The sequence below is a fragment of the Pteropus medius genome, unplaced genomic scaffold, assembly GCF_902729225.1.
Source record: "Pteropus medius unplaced genomic scaffold, Ma_sr-lr_union100, whole genome shotgun sequence".
Classification (NCBI taxonomy): domain Eukaryota; kingdom Metazoa; phylum Chordata; class Mammalia; order Chiroptera; family Pteropodidae; genus Pteropus; species Pteropus medius.
In genome coordinates this window covers 13,745,455-13,762,659 of record NW_024350319.1, presented here as the reverse complement: position 1 = coordinate 13,762,659, position 17,205 = coordinate 13,745,455, and the positions used below count along the sequence as shown (strand labels likewise).

Sequence of the window (17,205 nt, the reverse complement as noted above, 5' to 3'; positions counted from 1 at the left end):
CAAGTGTACATGAACTTTTCTTTTGAAGTTTGGCAATGAATTTGTGCATGATGCTTCTTTCTATTTGGGGTGAGGATAGTGATGATTTTGTCAAATAATTGTCCCTTTACTTTGAAACCAATTATACTGGTTAAAATATTATATGTTACTACCCTCAAATAAATGTGAGTTGGATTTGAGAACATTTAAGTAACTTAAAAAACTGCACAAATTCTCTTCCACATAAATTATTTTTAAAGCCTGTAAGATGAATATATACAGATGTATATGCTATACATATTTTTTTTGTAAATAAAACACAAGCTTATATTTTAAAATAAAATAGGTCTATCTGGACTAACCTGTATCAAACTCCATTAAAACAAATGGAAACAAGCATTCCTTATTATTAATGGACAAGTGGAGTAACTGTCCCTGGGAAGAGATTCAATAATGTGACTTTATAAAAGTTCACAGTTGTGACTATCACAAAGAGAAACAATCAAGGATGTGGAAATTGTATATCAAGGTGAAGTCGGCTCTAAGAAACTACTGGACTAACAAGTAGAGTGATGTATCAGTCAGTAGATTATTCATTTTAAATCTAATAAGTTAACTTGTATTAGTAGGAAGCCTGGATGGAATTTAAGGCAACATTTATATATTTTTAAAAAGAAATTCGTTTTAAAAATGATTCTTCTTTTGGTGGCAAAGATAAGTGGTAGCTTCCAAACTGTATTCTCTAATATAAAGACTCATAACAAATTATTTTTTCCAAAGAGAACATTAACCACTTAGGTACTATGTGCTTGTTCACATCATACCGGTTTTAAGAACTGCCTCAAAAGAAAGAAATAGCACTAATTGAATAATTGATGTTGCCTCTTTTGTTTTTTTTCAGTAATTTATTACTGAACCAGCTTGAGCCTACTTAGCTTGGATACTGAGATGTGCATATCACATAACGCTGTATACTTTCAGGCTTTCATAGAGAAAAAAAAAATGAAATAGGAAATCAATGTTTGATTATATAATACCTTCTAGCAATAAATTTTATAAATTCATAAAGAATTTTAGCCAAAGAAATATGAATACCCTTCCCAGAATATTAAATCTTTAAATATTAATAATTTCTTATAGTCGAACTCCAACTTCTTATGTATTAACTACATGTGAATAAACTCCATTGTCGCTGTATTAAATATTGGTATTGTATTATATAGCGTCTACCTTACTATATCCACATTTAGATATATAAATATATACTTGAAAAAATTTCTCATTACTCTTTTTAAATTCAATAGGCATGACTAAGTGTGTCCACACAAAATAAAGTGATTTCAAACTTGGTGGAAGCACTTGATAGAGCCACTAAGCTTTAGAAGAATTTGATATAAATGCTTATGATGTAGACAGGAAAATTCTATTTGTTGAGATTCAATTATATGATTTTGGAACCTTCCCACGATAACAAATATTGTCATTCGCAGCTGCCTATAGGGATACTTATAATCCTCAAACCGTAAAAGTATATTTTAGGAATTTCTCAATACTGCTGGGGAAAAAAATCAATTTTTTTTATGATGTCAATTTGATTGTAGAATTTCCAACCCTTCTTTTTTTCATTTTTATTTTTCAAGTTCTGGTGCAATCCAACAAACAAAATACTTTTAGTATATTTCCCCATTGAAACTTATCTGCCAGATTTTGAGCATGGGTAATGGCTAATTAGAATACAAATATATTATATTCTTTTCAGCATATACAACCATCAGGCAACTTCACTGTATTATTTCACAGATCCATGGGTTATATTATGAAGAGAACTAAATATATCCAATGGGAAGGAGTGGGGAAGGACCAGTGTGTTAAAGCCAATTATGTATCATACATAAAAGTGCACGTTAGCTACTTGAAAAAATTCACATTTATTTACTGTCAAACCGTGTTAAACTTTACACTGGATATTAGTGATGGGCTCATTATTAACAGGTTTACACAAAAGGGATGAAAAGGAAAGCAGAATTTTGCTGAAACAATTTACATTTCATTAGAACTTTATCATAAAATAAATTAATTACTAAATATAGGCAGAAGGAATATGGAAGAGTAATATTTATGTTTTATTTTGTTTTTTAAAAAAACAGGCACCTTTTATTCACTAAAAATTTGTGAGAAGTGCCCAGTGCCCTCTCTGCCCTCTGTTCAAGAATAAATAGAGGGATGACACAATCTTTTCTAGATTTCACCACATTTGTGCAAGGCATGGCATAACTGGCTTCAAAGAATTTTCTCCCCATAAAACACACGTTCTTTTGGCAATAAGAAATTTAAATGTAAGAATAAACCTAACTTGTCAAAGCAGAACACTGTATACAGTGGAAAATAAGTGAAAAATGGGTAGAACTTACCAATGACAAAGTATAAGAAAAAACATTTCGTAACATATGTGCAACCAAGAGCTTTTCACAATATTTTCGTCAAACTCTTTAAAATTATTTTAATGACAATTATATTTTAGTTGGACACAAATGTATTTATTTTACCCTAGCAATAGAACAAAATATAATTTCTTTAGCCATTTTTCATGAGAATAGTTCATTGTACAGTTGAGGAAACATATGAAATAAGGCCTGTGGCTTGATTGCTAGTGGTTAAACATGTTTTCAATCTTTGCCTTAATGTAAAAGATTTGCAGTGAACTGCAAACTGATGCAGAATATCTCTCCTGCTTTTCCAAGTCTTGTCAGGAACAGTAAGGTACAGTAAATTTGTCCCACAGGATTTTAAAGCCTACGTCTTGTATATAATACAATGCAGGCCTACAAAAATGGTGCAGCCATATTTACAAATTTAGTTCGCAAACTGCTGCAGTAAAATGGCTGGAAAGTTTTGTTTGCTTGTTTCACAATTTCTCTAAACAGCAGCAGAATCTTAAAATACCTGGTTGGCATCTCTTTTCTTTGTAACAAATAATTCATTTTAGTATACTCTGTGTATATACAAAGTTTTTGTATGTTTTATAAAAATTCACAGAACTGCAAAGGTTCAGTCATCTCGTTCACACGGGAGGAACCACAGGTCAACAGAGCCGTCTCTTCGAGCAGAGCTGGAGGGGGCTGCATCGGGCCAATGGAGTCTTTATTTACTAATGCTTGCATGTGGCCCTTGGAATTCCTTAGCTGCACTATTAAAGACTTGTCACCAGCTGCATCTGTCCTTCTCTAACATCTCCTTCGGGAATACACCCTTCTTTGTTAATGGGGATTATGTAACCATCACTATTCCCCCTGCTAATCTGGTAGCACGTCTGAAGCTGATGGCTAGCTCCAAGGTTTGGCATGCTCTTATAGTACATGTCCTCGTTCTCACTCCTCCTGGAGGGAGACAGGTCTTCTTCTATGTCGGGACTGCTCTCCTGATAGGGAGAGTCTCTAAGATTGGGCATGCTTGTATAAAGAGAGTCTCTGTTGGGGGACTGTAGGTGGTCCTCAGCCTCAGCTGTCAGCTGGGAGACATAGCTGTCAGTCCCCTCGGGCTTCACTTTCTTCTGGGGTTGGTACAGAAGGGAGTGAGTCCGCTGAGGAATGAGTGGTGCCTCGAGTTCTCTGTGGTGGAGCTCCAGCCCTGGGTTGTCACCGTGCATTAAAGATGAAGCGTCTGCCACGATAGCATCATCTTCGCTGCTGCTACCTCCAATGGTGGGTTTGACCGGTAGTGTGAGCTCGAGGTTGTGAGTCTTGCTGCTGCCCCGTAGGTTGTTGTGCACTAATTCTGAAATGATCATTTTCTCAAAAGCAGTATCATTCAGACTTAGTCCACAGTCCACGACCTGCACGCTGTCATTATAGTCCCCTTTGCGCAGTGAGTAGCTGTTGTTAAAATTACCATTTAGCGGTAGAGTATCCATGGCACTTGTATCCCTGGTACTGTTCGAAAGGAATGTCCTGGAAACAGAAAACGGGAGGGGGTCCATATTGCCTCTGCTCCTTCCTCAAAAATCTTTACTTCTTTTGTACAAAACTTTTTAATGTCGTTCAGGACAAAGTTGTATTTGAAGGCTAACACTCGAAAAGTGTCAGGCTTTCCCGCATTCCCAACTGTAAACAGTGCAACCCCTTAGGTAATAGGAAAAAGTGAGAAAGAATAATACTGTTTTGCAGGGAGGGAAGATGGCATACAGAATATTACTTGATCAATTTCGGGGAGACAGTAGTTAATTGATTTTTGGTCAAATCTCTTGACTCTCTTACAAAAAAAGACTTCACTCCATGCCCTTGCATAGTTAATGCAAAGCAATTCATTATTGACATTTACATTTTAAAGTACAAAACTATGGTTTATTAAGATGAAATTAACAGAATTTGTCCTAAACAACACTAAATTAAAAAGGAATAAGTCACATACAAAAACCAAAGGCAAATGTATAACATAAACCCACATAACTGGCAAGCAACTTTTTAAACAACATTCTAACATTTCCTTTTTCTGGAGATGAAGGGGGAAAAAAAAGAATGAAAAAATGGACAGATACAAAGAATTTATGTTCAACAAAGACAGCCATCTCTCATACTGACTGGACCAAGGGCCCACAAGCACCATCCGACAACACGACAGACAGCAGGTGGAATGACTCACTTTGGACAACTCACATCATGTCTGTCTGCTCAGGCTATCTGGCCTAAGAGTAGCTGATATATAAAAGAAAGTAAAATGATTTATTGTAACATGATGAAGAATTTCTAAGTTTCTCAGCAACTTAGTCAGAGCAAGGGTTCAACAAATTAGATACCAGTAATAGCAGCCTTTTACTTTTTCATTAAATATTTCTTATTATGTTGATATTATTATTATTATTATTATTTTATTATGATTTTGGTACTAACACTCTCTCTAATAGCAATGGCCCCAGGCTCCTAATGGTCAAAGTGTTTGCCTGCAGCCCTGCAGTCTGCATCAGTCACAGTGACAGCACCGAATGAACCAGCAGTCTACTGTATGAGACTGGCCCACAGACACCATGGGCATGGAGGTTAAACGCAGAAATGTTCGAGATTTCTTAAGTATCGGTCACATAAATTAAACCAAGAATAAATATTAACTATGGAATGGGAAAAGGGTGTCAGCCTTGACTAATTTATTTTTATATCTAAAGGAATGAAAGATTGGATAAGTCTGCTGAAGGTATGAAAGGAGGTTTAGGAGGAAAAAAAATATGGTAACATGCTCTCTTTGAATCAGAGTTGTATTTTCTACAGACACATAAACATGTAAACTAAGACATCACAGAGCTTTTCAGGCAAATGGAAAAAAAATTAGAGAAAATTAAATGGTCTGCACCATGGAAAGTTAGGTTATTTATTCTCAAAATCCTAGAGAAAAAAAAAATCACTTATCTACAGATAGGTCTGAAAAAAAAAAGAATGAAATGATGTTATTGAAATGAAACTGACCACTGTGAGGCTGCTGCATTGTATGCAAGGCTTGGAGGAGTTTAGGAAAAAAAATTTAATTCTTGGAAAAAATAGGAAATTTCCCTTTTCAGTGCTGACTCCACTCTTAAACCTGCAGATTATCCTAGAAAACTCAATTTCATGACCAATAAATATCTGATAACTTCGATAAATTATTACTAGCAGAAAATGAGAAAATGGAGGGGGATATATTTGTTGGTGACTCAGGTTATTTTAAAAACCCTGATCCAACTTCTACATTTGAAAAACTGACAGTTCGATTTGTATCATGCTCCATGTATAACAAAATGAAGTTATGATAGTTATTTGTAAGGCTTCCTTTAGCTTGGTTGACACAATTCTCAAGCTTTATAAATTCATATATGCACCATCACAATCTTTATAAGATTCACCACTAGAAAACATTTGGTGTTTTAAATTATAGGTGATACATGGATCACTTGCTAACATGTTTCCTCTGTAGAGGTTCTATCATGTCAATTTTTTTTCTTTTCATCATTGCTTAATAAATATAAAAATATATACTGGATAATCCAAAAGGTGTTTTCTATGATATACTGCAGATTTAAGTACATCTTTGAATGGTTTTGAAGAGGCAACTTTTTTTCTGCCCAAGTTCAGGTAATTCGCTTGAAGACTTTCCACAGCCTGTAGCAAGATTACTGTGGGAATGCAGAAATAAGTCAATTATTAAGCATTCTGGTTGACAGTACCTCAGGCTTTAAAGAGCAAATTATTTCAGCATTGCGTATACTTAAGTGTGGACAGTATTTGCTACAGACCTCTATTACTGACAAAAGGCAGTACAGATAGATGTACTGTTTGAATTTGGTAATATTTTAGTTGCAAATTGTGAACCACTTGCCCGCTGAGTCTACTTCATGACTGCTAGTTATGTTTTAATTGTGCCGGTTAAAAATCATGCTGAAAAAATTTACATTTGATAGGCAAAGTTAAGTTTTACTCCCATACTTGTCTCTCTGTAGGTTGCTAGAGGAAAGCATAAGGAAAGTAAGAAAAACAAGAGAATGAAAAGAGAAGCTGCAGTTACGTTAAAAAAATAATTTTAAGGAAAAAAAACAGAAACAAAGTCCTGTGTTAAATTTAGTGGCAAATATCAATCACGAATAAAGATTATATGCTAGCAGTAATTATGCAATAACTTTTATCAACATCTTGAAAATTCAGTTAATATTAAATACATATGCTTTAAAAATATAAGCTATTAGAAAACATAGTAATATAGGATGGGTTAGTGACAATCTCACCCCCTCCCCCAATTAAAAAAAACAAAACTATAGGTATAAACTGACTAATAATATTAACTTTATTTTCAAAGTTTTTAAAAGAAAAATGAAAACTACCATAAAGCTGCACTATACTATAGTTTGGATACATCGATAATACTGGATGTAGTTTTCTATACCTAGGCATCCAAATTATCTTTATTAGCTAATTCATTCCAAAAGCAAATTAAGTCGGCAAGCTTTAGAGTCAACTGAACAGTATATCACATAGATAGGATACCTCTAAATGATATAAATCTTGAAGATGGGCTCTCGGACCATGTGATGTCAGTCCTGTAATAATATATTAAGATTTATGCCACCTGTGTCAAAAACATGGATAATTATTGGTAAATACTATCATGACTGAATTTTTACTATAATATAGTGCAGTTTTAGAAGCCTGGCATGGTCAATACCATTTTTTTTAATTGAGAAATTAAGGATGTAATAATAAACATAAGGCAATTTGAGTATTCTAGAAAAAAGGGCAAAGATCAGAGCTCTGTTTAGCAGCAAAGAAAGGCAGTTTTATTCGTAAGTATAAGCACACCTGGTGAGTTAAATACAGGAGCTGAAGGGGCATTACATACAACTGTTTCAGCGAGCAATGTGTTATAGGGGTTGTTAGTGCCGTGGGGTCGAAGAAGAGGGTTTGTTAGTAGGTAATTGCCAGTCATTCCTAAAGCAAAAAAGAAACAAAAAAGAAAAAGAAACAGAAAAGAAAAAAATACATCAGTTCTCTTATTTTAGTGTTACAGTTGCAGTAAAATACTTTTTGTATTCATCAAGGGTAGAGGACAAGTTGGCAACGGAAAATCTGTTGAAATTTTCTGACTGTATTTGAACTACTGATTTGAAGGAGAAAGGGGAGAGGGAAGTTAAATTCCAGTAATTCACAGGTGCCTTCTAAGTCCCCCAAGTAAACACCTGCTGAGGATGACATTTACTAATTTATACAAAATCACTGTTAAACAAAAATGGCAATTAAATGCACAGAGATCAACATTATGTTTCAAGATGTTACTGCTTAATATTAAAAACCAAACCACTGAGGCCCAGAAGAGGGAATCTCGAACTTTCAGAATTTACAGGTGTGGGATTATCCCTCATGAAAACATCTGTGTTAATACCAACTTTGATACAAGCAGGAGGAAAAAAACTTCAAACAGATAAAAAGTATGACACATTGCACAAAGCTTCTCTTAGTAAATGCAAGAGCACACATGCTGAGGGGGGAAAAAAGAGACTGTGTATAATGAATTATTAGACCATTCACAAATTTTATATAACAAGAATTTTCATATTGTAATCTTATTTGCCAGGTTTCAAAAATGAATCATTGAATAATTCATTTCCTTTTTGATAGTCATCTTCTCAACAGAATTAAGTAAAACATCAGAGCAATGGAATAAACACACATTTCAATCATTCTAATTGATAAATTACAAACCTTTCAATTCTTATCAAACCTGTTTTGCACAGCTAATGTAATTTGACTAAAAATATTTTAAAATTCAAGTTGGTTTTGATGTCATATATATTTTCTTCATTTTAAACCAAACTCTCATCAGAACGTCAACAATGAAAAATGTCCTATTTCACTGTGATAAAAATATAACATGTTATATTACCAATCAGTACATCAAAATTGAAATTACCTGGATAAATTACCTTTCCAAGGATACATACAATAGCATGATTTTTTTCATGCCAAATTAAAATTTACTAAGCTTGCATCCAGGGATACGTGTGTGTACATGCACTGTGTCCTTATCTGGCTACAATGTTTTATTTGCCAGCTTATTTTAAGTAAGAACTATTTATTATATGATAAATTTAAGGTCGTAATTGTAGATACATAGAAAATAGTAATTCGAAGAGAAAAAATGACTCTAAATTCTCATGTATTTTAATTATCTGTTTATAAAGATTTACTATAAATGTTTTTGACACTATTTACTTTTTGAAAGAAATGTAAAATAAAAAAACTGCAAATATGAATTTTCACTAGAATATTGGCACTGTTTAATGTGAATAGTATTTATTCTAACTGCATTAATACTTTAAGAAGAAAACTTCATAAATGTCTCAGTTGGAAAGATAAATTTATACTCACTAGGAAAACATTTTAATCCATGGCAAAGTATATTTTCAGTAATCACTTTCTCTAGCCTTACTCTGTTAATGTGGAGTTTAAAATTATATACTTTTGGCATTGCATTATTGAATAAAAAGAATTTATATGTACTTTAATAAAGGACAAAAGTTGACACAATAGCTTTAGGAGTTTGTGATATAAACCCATTTGAGAGAAAAATTCCCCATATTTCCTCTAGAATTACTATCAATTGGCAAAAGGTACAAAATTTATATTGTAAACTCAAATTTTCCTAGTAACTGACCTTGATTAAGTGTTGAAGTGCTATTGATGTCACCTGAGATAAAAGAAGATTCAGATTGTTTTCTCACAGTGTCATTCCACATCCTTCTTATACGACTCTATCAACATAAAATAGCAAGACATATGTTATGTTAGTTTCCCCAAGCTGATCTTATTAAAGACACAAAGATTCACCCTAACAATCTGTGCAGGATTATCTGTTGGTCTTTTAAAAGAAAATGTGTGTCGATTCTGGTTGAAAAGTAAGGAAGTCTATACTGCTCTGTTGCTATTTGTTCTAATGGGTTTTAATCTTCTACTCTTGAAAAGTTTTCTTTTATTGCCTTTTTTTTTTTTAACATGGAGATGAATGACTGTTCAACAAATGATTACTGAGTGCCCATGCATGATGAGCACTGTGCTGTATGAGCTTACAATATCAAATAATTATGATACGCTTCTTAAAGAAGTAAACCTCTCAAAAAAGGATGTTCACACCTAAAGAAACAGCTTGAAGAAATAAGAAGAAATTAAAACCACAATACTGAAAACGCAAGTATTTGCTACCTAGATTGTGATAATGAGGAGACAATTAGTGCATCTGAAAAGAACCTGTCTCAGTAGGCTTTCTATAAAGAAGGTTAATTAAAGATGCTGTCAAATTCTTTGTTACCTGTGTGCCAGAGGAATACCGAGCACTGGTTCTGGTAGTTGATGCCTTCACTGAACTGTGGGGGCTCTCAGTTGGAAGGCTGCCGCAGCAATATGAGTGTCTGAAGCACTTGCCATATTCTTTTCGTACCTGCATTGAATAATCAGGAGACCGAGGGATTAATATAAACATACTTGCTTCTCTCTTCCTCTAATTGAATAAGCAGTGGAGACAACCAAGATTAAGTTCCACTAATATTTTTTCTGTGGAGAAAATAAACTGAACTTATAAAATCAAGTTCAATTGAAACTGCTGAAATAGTAATCCAAAAAAAAAATATCACTGTCCACTGGAATGGCTAGTAAAATCTTTAAAATCTGATATAGTATGTGGTAATGCCTAACATTGTTATTATGCAAATGTTATTAATTCATACAATATTTTTAAAGCCTCGTTTTATCTATATACTTAGTAACCCCAATTTTATACTTCATGCTCAGAAAATAGGACAAAAAATACTATTTCCCTTGTTTAATTACATTTAATCACTCGTAATTCATTCACTGAAGTTTTCTACGCTTCATCTCCTGTTAGGTAGGTCAATACATAAACTTTTATTGGACTGTGTAGTTTTGCGAGCAATGTCTTTATAAAGACAAGACTCCTTTGGCATAAGAATAAAGGAAAAAAGTACTTTGATAATATGCCATTAATTAGGATGAAATGTTTTCTTCATTTTCTGATGTGTCTAGCTTTAACATTTAGTGTAGAGTCTGAGATGCCTATTCACTTCATTAACACACAAGGGAACTATTTATGCAATTTCCATTCACATTAATGAGTTACCCATGTAATTTCCCTTTCTCCTTGAAGCTTGGATATGTGAATAGATAAAAAAGTTATTAGGCCTAAAAGAAAGTTTAAAGTCAACTTTAAAAAGGAAGTCCAAATACTTGCCAAATAATAAGGGAACCTGGAGAGGGGGTACAAAATTGGGAGGAGTTGGGGAGAGTTCAGGATACTATGTAGCTATATTGGCATATAAACATGTTTTGTTGTGGATTAGAGCCAGACTTTGCAATTACAAGAAAGACAAGGAGATGCTGTGTAAGAAATTATCTTTTCCAGTAGGTTACAGAAAAAAACCTCAATTTCTCTTTCCTCACAGTTCTATGTTCAGTATCTGCCAACAAAGACCATCACTGACACTCCTTGCAAAAGCAGAGAATTAAAGTCACTAGATGACCTTTCAAATCTAAGTACATTTACATTTTCATCCTCTCAGCTTTATTTAATTACACCTATTTGAACAAATACCAAAGTGTTGAACTTTCAAAGCATTTTCTTTGCCTAAATATGCTCATTCAAATAGTAAGAACCATGACTTTAATGAAATCATTTTATATCATACTCTTAACAATTCACCCTGGCAGCACCCAATAGGATGTATCCAAGACAAAGTAGAAAATATTCAAAAGAAGTGCAACGTGATGCTTTTAAAATGTTTTAGAAAGGTAGCAAAATCTCTTTGCTCGATTAACACACATAACCATGAGGAAATAATGGCGACCTCATCCTTTTTCTGCAAAGTTTATGCTTTATCTCAAAATAATTTGGCAGAAATTATGAATGTGATCATATGCGTGCATACAAAATATTCATTGATAAAGAAATATATAAAAACAAAGTAATTACTAAGGTTATATCTGTATAATGTTTAGAAAGTTAAAATTCAATGTTATTAAATAACACATGATACAACAAATTTCTGCACATTTAATGACTATTAACTGCTCTGAAATGCTGTATAACCAAGACGATGGCAATCAAATGGTATTTTATCCAAATAATACCCTCCGGTGTTGGTTTTGCCTAATGCCTATATTGCTGTGAATGTACATTATCTGTCAGTACTGCACATTCCACTGTCATTATCTCAAAATTATAGCTTATTCAAAACTGATGGAAGTAACAACACTATCATCTTGTCAGGACTGAAAACATAATAGTTTTCACTTTCACAATTCTATTTCTCTGTCCAATTTAAATGACCAACTAGTAATAACAGAATAAAAAAGACTACATTAGATATGCAGACAGGGAAAGGATGATGCCTAGTGAAAGGCATGGAAAGTTTAAACTTTAATAGTACTAAGCTACTCTCTTAGGTTTATGTTTTCTTGCAACAGACAAGTTTTTTATCTTCAAACATTATTTTTTGAATTAGTTTTCTTATTTCACTTAACATAAAATCAGGACAAAATAATAAAATGTGAGGTATTAAATCATTAGATTTTAGATCTATTAAAATTACTCAAAAGGTAACATTAATATTGATTTTTTTGGTATGTCTGGTGCTTTTAAATTAAGGGCATTTATCCTTATATTCAATTTTATTTTGGATTACTGAATTCTCTTTATTGAGCAAAGAACAACACTACTTATCCTTTTCTTTATCTTGTACACTCTTTGTACAAAGCATTTTTAAGACCCCACTAACATAAATATCTAGTTTATAACATTCCAAAAATGATTGGTATTGACATATTTTATATGTGACGCTTGAATTATCAGATGTGCATTACAATTAGTTTATGATTAAAAATATGATGCTAGTTAATACTATACCAGTTGTAACTTAAAATCTTCTCTATTATACCTATTATTTCCAATAAAAGAACAGCAAGCAGAGCCCCTAGCTGTTATCACTTACTTTCTTTTGGAGAGCACAGTGAAAGATGAAAATGAACAGTCCCTGGAAAGCATTAAAGATGGTGAAGAGATATGCCATCACAATAGTCTCCTCATTAATAAAAAGCAACCCAAATGACCAGGTTAGGCCAAGAAGACATAGAAGAGCAAAAGCGCCAAGCACCCAAGACCTGAAAAAATAAAGTTAATTTTATTAACAGGTTCAATGAGAGAGCAACATATATCACACTTATATATTAACATATCAGTAGTAGCAGGTGACTTTCTCTATGTTCACATTCAAATTCAACAGCATTTTGGCTTTAACCTTTCATTGATTAAAGAAAGAACAACAGCATTTAGTACTGCAGCCTCCAGTGAAAACAGCAGCATCAGGTATGACCTTTTCTTACTCCAGAATAAACGAGGTATCAATACTATATTAAAAATACAAAATGTAAAACATCCCCCATGACTTTGTTGTTTTTTATGTGCATTTTGGTAAAAGAAATTAGGAGTCCTTAATTAGTTTACTCCTTTATTTTTACTCCTGTGGTGTACCCACGACACTGAATAATGTGACACATACAGAAAGGTTAAATGGCAGATAATCAGCACCTAAACTTCAGATTCTGATAAACTAATCTGAGGTGAACCTAAGGTTTTATAACTAAAGCATGAAGAAACCTAGCTGAAATGGGACAAAAACATGAGAACAACTTCAAAATAAAATAATTTTGGAGAGATTTCATCATGAATAGCTTAAGGAGAAAAGAACTGTAGAAAATAGGACGGAATGAGAAGAATTTAAAGTCAGTGCATTCCATGTCTAACTAATGATCTTACTTGATAAATGGCTTATTATCTTCATAGCTAGAAAGCATTATAAGCAGAAAAGAGAAACAAAATTATTAGACAGAATTAAAATAGAAAGTAATAAGAAAGCATTTATATATTTTATAAATTAGTCAAAATTAAGAAAGTCAAAATGCAGAGGCAAGCAATTAAAAAATAAAGGCATATTATAGTTTAAAAATACGATAGCAAATTAGATATTCCAAAATAATTATAAAAACTAAGGGCAATTCATGATATTGACGGATTTGTAAAAAATATAAATCATGCCATAAATTTGTTAATGTAGGGTTCTACCTTACCCAGGTAAGTCCGTATTATAGTAGCCATCACAAACACGGTAATTACTGGTGTAGGTGAGAAGACAGAAAGAGGAGAAGGAAGAAAAGAGAGAGATGCTAAAGATTAGCTCTCTCTCTTACCATGCAACATGCAATGAAGCTGGCACTAACCTATCTAAAACATCTAATTTTAAAAAATTACTCTTACTCTTGATCTGCCATTTTTACATTAAAAATATTTTTCATAATTCCATTATAACTTGAATAATACCTCATCAAATTTTAAATTTAGACTCATATTTTAAAAAAAACTCTGAAAATGCTTCCGTAAGATGACTTAATGAATCGACAGCTATCGATTTTTTTGTTACTAGCGTTTTTCCAATCTTAGGATATTGCAGTTTTTATTCAACATAGAAATAAACATTTATATAATTATCATGAAAACAACAGATAATCAATCTCCAAGTTAACAAAAGCAATAGAATGTATTCTCTTAGAAAAGCAAGATTAGAAATAGAAACTGCTCAGGATCCTAAATCAAAAATTTTAACAAATTTAATATAGTTATATCAGCCATGCAAACAGGAATGTCATTTTGAAATGCATTTTATATTTAAATAAAATTGCTACAGTAATATGGAATTTCCATACAGTAATATGGTCAAGACAAAAATTATCTAATTTTTGACCAATTTCTGTGACATGGTCACAGTGAGACTACTCAACCTTAATCAGTAAATGTTTATTCTGAATAATTTCTACAGTTGATAGAAGATATTCATGTATTCCCTGTGAAGAATATCTTTTACTTAGTTTGTCAAGCACTAAAATTAAAATACAAAATACTTACTTAATGTTTTCCAACCTGCTAGAATCTGGTTTCAAAGTGTTTGAGTGCTTCACCATTTTGCACAATGTGATCACCAGGAAAATAACGTTTAGCTGTTATAACAAATAAATAAAGAATTAGCTCACCACGACCAAAGGAAAAAAATTTTTGTAAATTTATTAAATGAGTTAATGCAATTAAAATATCGATGACGTGAGTATACAGTAGAGAATGATTCAATTTTAGTTTACATATGCAATGACAGAGTTAAGTCTAAATAAAAAATACTCTAGCTATATGATAGATTTTTTAATAGATCATTTGACATGAAATTGCAATCTCATTAAAGCAGTATCGTGTGGTGATGATTAAGTAAATTAGATACCTAAATTGGTTTCTTTAGCTGGAGGAATCCAGGGCCTAAAAGCCATCTAATGGAAACACTAAAGTGAATTCCTTAGAAGGGGTACTTATATCACGTAATCATAGCGTATAATGGAAGGATTGCTGGATCTGGGATCCTAAGACTTAGTGGAGAGTATAGCTTTTGATTTTGGTTGATTAAATGAAGAGAATAAGATTTGCCCATTTGTAAGGTAACTATGAAGATCAAATGAAATAAAATATAAGAAAAATATTAGTTAGCTATATAAAGTAAGATAAGCTTAAATATACATAGATATACACACATATATTTGCTATTGAACTATTATATGCCATCAGTTCTTTTTCCTAGTCGCTATATTGTACGGAAGTAGGAAAATGCTGAAGGAAGTCTGTTTTTGAGTCCTTCTAAACATTCACCATGCAAAAAATTTAGGTACATTGAAAAGCCAACTGGGAAAGATGGAACCTGACATGAAATGAATGTTTGGGAGATGAACATAGGTGAAGTCAGAAGAATGGAGTTGTGTTTTGACTGAGGAGACGTGAGGTAACAGTTGGTAATCTGCATTTGCTTTTAGACAAACTGGTGGAATGCTGGACAGAGGGAAGGCAGTTCCATTTTTATGCTGTAAAAATAGAACTAACCAAGATTGGACCTGGATTTTTTCTGACTTTTTATTTACTCCAGATTATTCCTTAAGAAAAGGCAAGACAAAAATATTTTTGTCTTTTGTGAGCTTTACATGACTTAAAGAGAGTGCAAGCCTGAACGGCAGAGTCAGAAAAAGACCCACTGTATGTGGGGACAAATACAATTTTTGGTGGCAGATAATCGACATAACTTTGTTCAGTAACATGATCATATTTACTAAGTCATAATACCATATGATAAAATGATAACATATTTTACTCATTCATCACTTCTGGTAATAAGATAAAATTATACAGGGCAGTAAATAAAATTTCCAAGTCCTTCCTAATGAGTTTAAAAACACAGTGAAGACTTTAACCTAAGCTGTTTATCAGTCATTTTGTCCACTGTGCCTTATTATTTCACTTAGATGTAGAATTTCTTCTTAAGGGATAAAATGAGGTTAATGGGCATAATTTGCAAGTGTTGGCAGACAGTGTTTTATGTTAATTATTTGAGGACAAAAAAATTCTTTAACACTTAAAACTAATTTCCTAAAATAATTGTCTAGAGAAAAATACATTTGTAGAAACGTTTTTCTAGTTTTACATTTGGAGGATTATTTTAGTTGGTCACAACATAAATAAATACTTACACTTTCAGGGATATTACTATGTGATACATTTAATCAACAGTCATTTTACTGACTTCACTGCTCCACATAAGAATGTGCTTACTGTATCGTTGTGGGTAAGTGAGATAATTTCTGCCTTTGAGAAATCAGAGAGATCTTTCTGGCAGTAAATATTTGATTTGCTTTTTAAAAAATTATGATGCAGTATATCTCTAAATTTTTTTTAAAGCATAAGCAACAGTTTTTATTTTATGCAACAGTAATCCTTAACTAAATTTCTAAATATCCTAAGAACAAACAAACAAATAAACCTAAACTCATATAAACAGACAAAATGACTACAACTCTTAGGTAAGAAAGGCTCCATTATAGATTTAGAATTAAATGCTTTAAACCTCTCAATCCTTCTTTCTGAATGTCCTAATGAAACTACTTATTTCTTTTATTCCAAACTTCTAGACCAGGGTTGTCCCCCCACCCTGCCTATTCTTAAACAATTTCCTGAAGCATGCAGGGCCACAATTTGGTGTTCATTATTTTCTACACATATGAATTATCCTCTAAGAAATAAAATAGTAGTAGTAGGAGGAGAAGGAGAAGGAGGAGGTGGAGGAGACTGAGATAATTCCAGGAGGAAAAAAGTTATTACTTACTACAATGTATAAACTACAAAAACAAAAATGTGAATGAGAAAAAATGTGGATGTATAAAGCATTACGCTATGAAAAGAAAATGAGAAAAAATGAGAAATCTTGGGGATGGACCCATGAAAACATACTTTCCAATTAAGAAAATCATGTAAAAATCAGTTATTTAAGAATTAACATTTTCCAATAAAACTGAAATAAAACTGAAATCTACTATACAAAAACAGAATTAAAGCTAAATACTATACAAAGACATTTCTTTCTTATTAAGACTAAGGACTAAGCAAGTCGAATGTGCCACAGATAACATATCTCATTTAATCCATAAAAAACAGACTGTTAGGCGCATCTTCCCTTCCTCTCTCCTTACTCTACAAAGATTTTTAACATTATATATGTGTTTAGTTTCTTTTCTGGTTCCAAACATAATACATTCACAATACACAAGGTTCAGAAAACACAGAAAATTATGA

The 17,205-nt window shown here is 32.5% G+C and overlaps 1 protein-coding gene across 10 annotated transcripts in view; it reads right to left on the bottom strand.

Moving 5' to 3' along the window:
• Positions 1-869: 869 nt before the first annotated feature.
• ADGRL2 (adhesion G protein-coupled receptor L2) overlaps positions 870-17,205 on the bottom strand; it is a 180,153-nt gene continuing 163,817 nt past the window's right edge. For 4 of the 10 annotated variants that reach the window (XM_039838674.1, XM_039838672.1, XM_039838671.1 and 1 more), the window contains exons 16-21: positions 14,455-14,546; positions 12,488-12,656; positions 9,796-9,924; positions 9,145-9,241; positions 6,981-7,033; positions 870-3,926 (exon numbers count right to left, since the gene is read on the bottom strand). In XM_039838674.1, coding sequence (XP_039694608.1) covers positions 3,864-3,926; positions 6,981-7,033; positions 9,145-9,241; positions 9,796-9,924; positions 12,488-12,656; positions 14,455-14,546 — 603 coding nt within the window. In that variant the 3' untranslated portion in view covers positions 870-3,863. Of the gene's footprint in view, positions 3,927-4,242; positions 4,256-6,980; positions 7,063-7,292; positions 7,422-9,144; positions 9,242-9,795; positions 9,925-12,487; positions 12,657-14,454; positions 14,547-17,205 lie in introns of all 10 variants that reach the window. The other 6 variants (XM_039838679.1, XM_039838680.1, XM_039838675.1 and 3 more) reach the window with 4 other exon arrangements.